The sequence below is a fragment of the Pteropus vampyrus genome, unplaced genomic scaffold (assembly GCF_000151845.1).
Source record: "Pteropus vampyrus isolate Shadow unplaced genomic scaffold, Pvam_2.0 Scaffold374, whole genome shotgun sequence".
Lineage (NCBI taxonomy): Eukaryota > Metazoa > Chordata > Mammalia > Chiroptera > Pteropodidae > Pteropus > Pteropus vampyrus.
In genome coordinates, this window is record NW_011889155.1 from 673737 (window position 1) to 682031 (window position 8295).

General features: G+C 52.9%; 1 protein-coding gene across 1 annotated transcript in view; it reads right to left on the reverse strand.

The window, feature by feature from the left end:
* Positions 1-7863, reverse strand: part of TAS1R2 (taste 1 receptor member 2) — a 17011-nt gene extending 9148 nt beyond the window's left edge. The window contains exons 1-4 of the mRNA XM_011379748.1: positions 7682-7863; positions 6218-6518; positions 4394-5167; positions 35-244 (exon numbers count right to left, since the gene is read on the reverse strand). Coding sequence (XP_011378050.1) covers positions 35-244; positions 4394-5167; positions 6218-6518; positions 7682-7863 — 1467 coding nt within the window. The remainder of the gene's footprint in view (positions 1-34; positions 245-4393; positions 5168-6217; positions 6519-7681) is intronic.
* Positions 7864-8295: the final 432 nt, after the last annotated feature.

Genomic DNA, 8295 nt, shown 5'->3' on the forward strand with positions numbered 1-8295 from the left:
CGTGAGCCCCTCCCCCCGGCCCCCGAGAGCTGACCGAGTCATCGGGGGTGTGCCAGGAGACTTTGTCCACGTCCTTCAGCAGCCGCTCCGTGGGGTGGTAGAAGGCGATGCTCTGGAATGGGCTCCGGCTCTCGTTCCATTGCCACTGGATGACCTCTATGGGCATAGGCAGGTCCCCTTCCTGGTCGAAGAAGATTTGGTGGCCCAGGAGGGTGAAGTTAACCTTCTTGAGCTCCTGAAGTAGCTAGAGGGGCCGGACAACAAGGAAGTGGAGCTGGCGTCAGAGGGTAGGCCAGACCCGGGAGAAAGCGACCATCCCATTGGCCTTGATCTCCACATCTGTGAAATGGGGGCAATAGGACTTTGTGAATGTGGCGGTTTGGGAGGCAGTGGCCGAGCGCCCTGACTTTGGAGTCAGATGCCTCTGGGTTTAAGCATCAGCTATGCCACCTGCTGTGAGGTCTTGGACCTGTCACCTAATCTTTCTGAAACCCAGTTTCTTCTGCAAAGTGAAAGCAACAAAAACCCCATATTCTGGGCTCTGAAGCAATAAATGAGTTAATCTATGTTAGGGGCTTAGAACAGTGTGTGAAAAATAGTAAGTGCTCCTACTGAAGAGTTGATATTATTCCTTTTCCCTGGAAGTCCCCTTGGCCACCCCTCTGCGACCCAATACCTGGGGTCCAGAGTCCACTCCCTCTCTCACCTGCAAAAGTCAGCTGGGATCTCCCCTGCCACCCAGGTCCTGCCTGCTCCCCCACACTTTAGAGTCAACTCTCTTTCCAGCCTCTTCCGAGTCCATCCCCACCACTCCCAGGATGCAGATGCTGGAACAAACTAGAACATGCTTGAAACCTAGAATCCTTTGGCCTGAATTCCATTCTAGTTTTGTCCTCGATTTGCTCTGTGACTTTGAGCAAGTCACTGAATCTGGGCTGACCCCGAAAGGACTTCCAGCTTAGCTATCCCATCAGTTTGACTCCTAGATCTTCCCTCCATAAAAAGGAAAATCTATGTGGGAGGCCCAAAGCTCCCCTCCCCTCTGAGACTGATAGGAAATGCACACATAGGCAAGGGACCCCTAGCCCTCTCCCCGCCCTGCCCAGGAGGGAGGCCCTGGCTCTGGAAGGCTCTTGGGAATTTGCACAGTTTGCTGGGCCTGAGGGCAATGGTCCTGGGATCTGGGAGGAGGGCGGCTCCAACCAGGTAGCCAGCCTGAGGATGGGGATCAGGATAGCGAAGCCTGGTGTTGGTGTCCATGTCACATCCCTGCAGTGACCTGGCCAAGACAGGCTGAGCAACCTGGGATTCCAGGGGTCCCAGGCGCCGGGTCAGAAAGCATCGTTCCTGCAAGTCTCCTGAGTACGTGGGGCCTGGACTATATTATCGGCTGGAGCCTGGGCATCTGGGGCTCCTCCCCCAGCCACACCTCCACCCCAGCAGTGGCTCTGAGCCCCAACTCTCTCTAAGGCCAGATACTGATGTCAGAAATGAATGAGGATGCTCAGGTTCCACTCTGCACCAGGTAACGTGCATACGTTACTGTTAATCCTCACAATAACTCAGCAGTGTACACATTATTCCTTCTGTTTACAGATGAGGAAACAGAGGCTCAGAGATATTAAATAACATGCCCAGAGGTGCACAGCTAGTGGGAGCAGAGCCATGATTCAAACTCTTGTCTGTCTCATTCCAAAGCTCTGCTCAGTTCTTCACCACCTGTCTCCCAACAGATTGACAGATGGGCCGTATCTGAGATGTCTGGAAAGAGGCAGAGAGAAGGGTGCAGTGAAGAGCACATGAGGATGGCAGGCAGGCGGCAAATGACCCAGGCTGTGGCTGTGACCAACTGAATAGGACCCCAAGGGCTGACCTCGCCCCATTGTAAAACAAAGGGATTAGAACAGAAGATTCTGAGAAGACTTTAAATTCTGACCCTCTAGGATTCAATAACCTGTTACCCATTTTCCCCGGACAGCCAAAGCTCCCTCGCATTTGCCTGCCTTGATTTGCCCAGCTTCCTCCTGACCAAAAATCCCACCATCACCATCACCATGGCAACACACCCTCCCAGCCTCCATCTCCAAGTCTCTGTCAGCCATGAGGCCTCGCCTCTCCTAGAGGTGCCCTCTCCTCCATCCCTACCGCCCCTGTCCTATTTCATCATCACCCCGGCCACTCCCTAGCGGGGTGACATCACTCTTGTGAACCTCCATCTCAACTGTATATGGGAAACCAACTCTCAAGAAACAGCGGGGTGTCAGGGAATAAATGATCATTCATGTAAAGAAGGTTAGCTCAATGCTGGGCACATAGGAAGTGCTCATTTATTCATTCATGCAATAAATATTTGTTGAGAGTAACTGAGCCAGACCCAGTGCCAACAGCTCAGGACACAGTATTGAATAGGACCGAAATGCTCTCCCGGGTCACATTGGGGGAGGGGGGCGCGGTTCGGCAGGGACTAGCCAATCAACAAGAAAGTAAATAAATAAACACAACAATGACAACTTGAGATAAGCGTTATGACAAAAATAAACAGGGCTGTGTGGCATGACCCAGCATTGGGGGGTGGGGACAGATAAGGATGCCACATAAGGTTTTGTTGGTTGACCCGAGGTCAGTGGGGGGGGGATGGCTGGAGCCCAGCTCACACAGCTCATCAGTCACGTGCCTGCTACAGGACTGTGTATACCCAAAGCAAAGAGCATCATAGTGCGACTTGTCTGCATGAAAGGGCATCGTTTCCTCACTCACACAATGACACTGTTTACGCCAGTGGAGAGCTTGGGTGAGGCCGATATAGGATGCGCTGGGTCCCCTGTCTCTTGTCTCTATCATCTCTCTACCTCGATGCCAAATTAGCTTGTTGAATTGTCTCAAAAACATCTCAGTGCTCTGCTTGGAACTCTCTGTAGGCTCCTACTGCATCCAGGACAAAGCCCCGACACCTTCATCTGGTACTCGCTGCCCTCCAATGTCACCTGCAGCTCCCCTTGCTCCCACACTGACCTGACCACATGACCCACCGACTACTCCCCCACTCTCCTCCTGGGATGTCCAGCAGCTGCCCTCACTCCCCTCCACTTAAATCCTGCCTTCCCTACGCTGCCACCCATAGTTTCAACCCTGACCTGACTTCCCGCTGCACTCAGCAGAGACAAATCCTCCTAGGGTGCGGGTCTGCTTCCCCCATGGTGTCCGGCCAGGGCTGGCGTGTAGTGGGTGCTCAATAAATGGGATCGGATAGCCTGGTTGCTATGATCGGTGCTCTTTGGTCTCCACTATTAGGAGAGGAAAGACGTTCACCAGTCCATCATCACAGCTACTGCCAGTCATGGCTGGGAGAACAATCGGAAGGAGAAAGGGAAAAACCCCAGTGGGATGGGTCAGACTTGTCCCTCAGTTTCCCTATCTGTGGGTTATCAACTTCGTAGAATGGGCATAAGTTACGGTGATGTACACTGGACACTCAGTGCCTAGGAGGTCCTCAAAATTCAGTAAAGCACCCATAATTATTACGTATATTATTAATGCAGCAGAATATGTAGTAAAATAGAGCATTCTACCAGCAGGCACCAGAATTCCTTTTAAAAAATAACCGCATTTTAAAAAAAACACTTAGAGTCGCAAAGTTAGGCTCTGAGATAATGAGGTGGAGAGGTACAAATAAATAAAATAAGAGAGGGGCTGTATATTTTAAGAGCAAAGTAAAATGCTCTATTAAGAAAGTGACCAGGTATTTGGGGACGGGAGGAGGTCTAGAAAAAGGGAAGAGGGGGAGAGTAAAGAGGGGACAGAGACGAGGGTTAGGGGATTGGCTGAGCCCAAAGCTGTGAAAATTCATGGAATGGTTTCAGCACAGAGATGTCCCATAGCAAAGGATACAGTGCACACCTCTGCTGGGAATCCCCTCTGCTACCCCTATCCTCAGAGCAACCCTTCTCCACCCTGAGGGCTTCATGGCAGAGGTGTGTGTACATCAGAAAACAGAGGTTTAAGTTCCAGGTCTGAATCGAGGTGACACAGAACTGGAACAATGATCCCTAAACCTGTCGCGGGGCCTGGAGAGCTAACCGTCGTCTGTCTACAAGCCCATTCTCCAGGCCCTCAACCCTGGAGAGACTGCAGGGGGACCTGAGGCTTCCTTTGAGGGATTTTCACCTGAACCTCCAAGGACAGACTCTTAGGTGGTGAGGATTAAATCAATGAAAAGGTGTTATTTGTTTTGGCACCATAAAGGACTTCTGGATCTATGTGCCTGGAGGCAAGGCACGTCCCATGGCCTCTCCCTATTGGCCCAGAACCCACCAAGGGATAGGGGGTAGGGAGCGTGGTCTCCATGGAAACTACAGACTCTGCGCCTGCTCCCTGGAGCCCTGTCTTTCCTCACCTGCCAGGGATAGACCACCTCCTTGGAGCAGTTGGTCCGGCTGCAGCCCAGGAGGCTGTGCAGTGCGTGGGCGACGGCGTAGACAGCCGAGTACACATTGTACACCATGAACTCGCCCGGGAACGTGAGGATGGTGTTGAAAGACATGGTGGTGTCCAGGCAGGTGTCACACTCCTGGTTGCAGGTGGCCTTCACTCCGGTCGTGTTGGACGCAGGCTTTCCGGCCTGGGCGCGGCGCAGGCGGAACTCATCGAAGCCAGGGATGAGCACGCTCTGGGTGGTGATGCCCAGGAAGGTGCCCGTGCGGCGCAGCTCGGTGAGGTTGTGCAGGACTGGGTCGATGGCCCAGGACTCGGAAGCGATCCACACGACGCCGGAGAAGTTCCGGCGCAGCACCTCGCCGAAGAAGTTGTGCAGGGCCAGGTCTGGGGAGAAGAGCACCACCACACGGGCGGAGCTCTGCTGCAGCTTGTCCACGATGGTCTCCAAGTGCTCGCGCTCCTGGGGCGTCACCACCTGGTTGGGCTGCGGTGTGGGCAGCGCCTCTTGGAAGGCGATGCAGATGTCGCTGCCGGCCAGGCGCTCGTTGAGTATCTGGCTGTTGTCGCGGCCGTAGTTGTCGCTGCTCACCAGCACGATGATCCAGTTCCAGTGAAAATGCAGCATCAGCTGCACCATGGCCTCGATCTGGTGACTGGCGCCTGACACGGTGCGCAGCACTGCGGGGAAGCGCAGCTTGTCGCGCAGCTCGTCGGTGATAGCGGCGTAGGTGATCTGAAGGAGGCGAGGGAGGGACCGCAGGTGTCCGGACCCACCCGACCGCCTCACTGAAAGGTGCAGCCCCCCTTACCCCGCTCTAGCTGTCCATGACATGCCCCTCCCCCCTTCTCCTGCTCCATTTTTTTCTTTTATCCTTTGCACTCTGACTCGCTGACATCATAAAGCGCTTATTTACTTAATTTCGCTCTCCCCACCAGCAGATAAGCTCTATGAGTGCAATGACATCTGTTTGTTCCCAGCTGCAGCCCCAGCACCTACAACAGGTACCTGGCATAGCAGATGCTCAATAAATATTTGTTAAATGAAAGAATGAATTCGATCTTGGACTAGATGTTTCGCATAAGAATGCAAGCATTTACTGAGCACCTACTATGTGTCAGATCCTGTGCTTGATGCTTTACATAATAAAAACAACAAAAACTACAGAATTTCTCACTACCTACTATGTAACAAGGCCAGTGCTAGCTACTCTTTAGTAGATAGGTATTTTATGCCAGTTCTGGACTAGGCACTTTCGATCATGATGATAATAGTGATCATTATAGTAATGCTAATAACACTTTTTTGAGGACCTACTATGTGGCAGGCCCTGTGCTAGGCAACTATACTGGATAATATTGAGCACTTTCTGAGTTTTCGTTATCGCGCAAGATGCTTTACATAACAACAGTAACATTATTGACTACCTACCATGTGCTAGAAACTCTTGCATAGGCTAAGGTTTAATCTTCAGACAGTCCAGGGATAGAACTCTTGTCATCTCATGTTACGCTGAGGCTCGAAAGAGTTAAGAGATTTGCTCAAAGTCTCACAATGGCCAAGACTCAGAGCCAAGGTTCGCACCCAAGTCTGTCTGCCCCCAAAGTCTGAGCTCTCAACCAATAAGCCAGGCTGCCTTCCCAGACTGGGGGTGACGTGCTGACCCTGCTTCTGCTCCCAGCTTACCACCACCCTCCATGACTGGTGGGGGGAAGTAAGCCATCTGGACAGCTACACCTCTGACCACCCTCCCTAGCCATCTCTCCCAGGGGTCAGGGGCCTCACCTGTGGAAGGAGAAAGAGGGAGAGGAAGTTGGCCACAGTCATGGCGGACTCAGAGCTGTCAGGGCCAATGACAGCCACCACGCGGGGCCTGTATTGACTGTAGTCCTCCTGGATGGGCAGGAAATCATCCTCCTGGGCCAGGAAGTAGAGCACAGGCTGGACATTGTTGGAGATGTAGCAGATGTCCACCAGCTCGTAGCCCAGCAGCACGCCGGGCAGCAGGCTGCTGTGGTTGTTGATCTCCTCCACCGCAAAGCGCATGGCCTGCATGAGGTTGTAGCCCAGCACCTTCGTTTCATACCTGGGAGGGCGGCAATGGAGTGGGGTGGGAAGCAGGTCCAGGATGAGGAGGGATGGGGAGCGGGGAGCCAGCTTGTCTCTCCTACCTGCCACAGGAAAGCCAAGGCATTGCCCAAGAAGGAGCCACTCCAGCAGACTTTGGCATTTTTACCACATCATTATCACTGTACCACATCTCTAGGATCACCATCGTCCCTATGACCACCTCTGACACTGAAATCTCTGTGGCTATTGTTAATCACCACCACCACCACCACCACCATCTTCTTCACTATTTTTACGATCACCAGCATCACTGCCATCATCATTATTAACACCACCACCAGCCCTTCATTGGACGCCCTGCCATTATCATTAGGTGTCAGAACATCCAATGGGATGCTCAGTATCGTCAGCGGTACCATCGCCCTCCCCGCTCTCAAGCCAGCACAGAATATTCCGCATCATATAAATGGTAGGTTTCTTATAGCCAGCCCTTAACCACCTTTTGCGCTCTTCCTCCCTTCTCCTTCTCTCCCAGAATGCCTTTAACCTCCCTGCACAAGGTCCCTTTTTCATAATCACGGGCTGGCTCCAGTGTCTGGCCTTCATCCTTGCATGAAGTCGGTCTGCCCGATCTCCGAGTAATGCTGCCACCCCAAGGGGCTCACAAGGGAAGAGGCGCAGAGAAAATACCCTCCAGTCTTGGAGGCACCCCTGCCCACCCCACCATAGCCCTGGGAAAATGCAAACCTTCACTTCCAGTCTGAGAACCTGCTACAGAAGAACCACATTCTGCCTTCCGAAGGCATGACACCTGGTTTCTGGACTCTGCCGGGACACAGACTCACTGGCTGGGAGTCCCCCAGTTGCCAGAGAGGGTAGGTGTGGTTTTGATGGTCTCTAAGACATGGTCTGATGGTCTCAAACATCCTGTAGCTCTTTATAATCAGAGACATAGCATTGGGAAAACTCAGATCTCAGTGTTTCAGAATAGGATCGCCAAAGATTTCAATAACACAGACTGTGCAGGGCCAGTGGGGTAGATCCAGGGCAGAGGTTGGCAATGAACGAGGAAGAGCATTCGGAGCTTTGGGTCTTGGACTAGACTCCCGAGGACCACAGGACCAGCCCTGGCTCCCACCTCCCCCCACCGCCACTTCCAGCCTCCCACCGGAGACTCACTCCTTGCACTTGGGCACCTGCAGGAAGTCGAGGTGAACGATGCCCTTCACATTGGCGTGGAGGGTGAAGAGGCCACCCAGGAGGTAATCCCCAGCCAGGTGGAATTCCGAGCTCTCGGCCGGCTCACCCAGAACCTGCATCAGGAAGAACAGGGAGCAGACTGCCCTGGCTTGGGGTCCCATGGCTGGGAAGTAGGGATCCCAAGAGGTGGCTCTGCTTCTCCAGAGGACTAGCTGCTTGATACCAGGGGATTTGCACAGACATTTACATAGTGACAACCCTGCCACTGTCTATGGGGCGGGGAAAGGACTTGGGACAGGTGGAGGGCTCTGGGGAAGGGCAGGAGGCTAAAGTGAGGATGATCCCTTCTTAGGGCACAGTGGGGCCGGGGTGGTCTGGAAGAACCCTATTTGGAGGTAGAGAGAGCACGTCCTACTAACTTGGTCCTGGCTTTCTTCCTCATGGTTAAGGACAGGTTATATCCCCCTGACATTTCAAACATTTGGGAGTAAAGGACATAGGTGTTCACATCAGTAGACAAGGTAGGTTGACAAATGGAGCCTAAGCTTTAGATCCTGACCAAATGGTCTGTCATATGGTAATTATAATGGCAT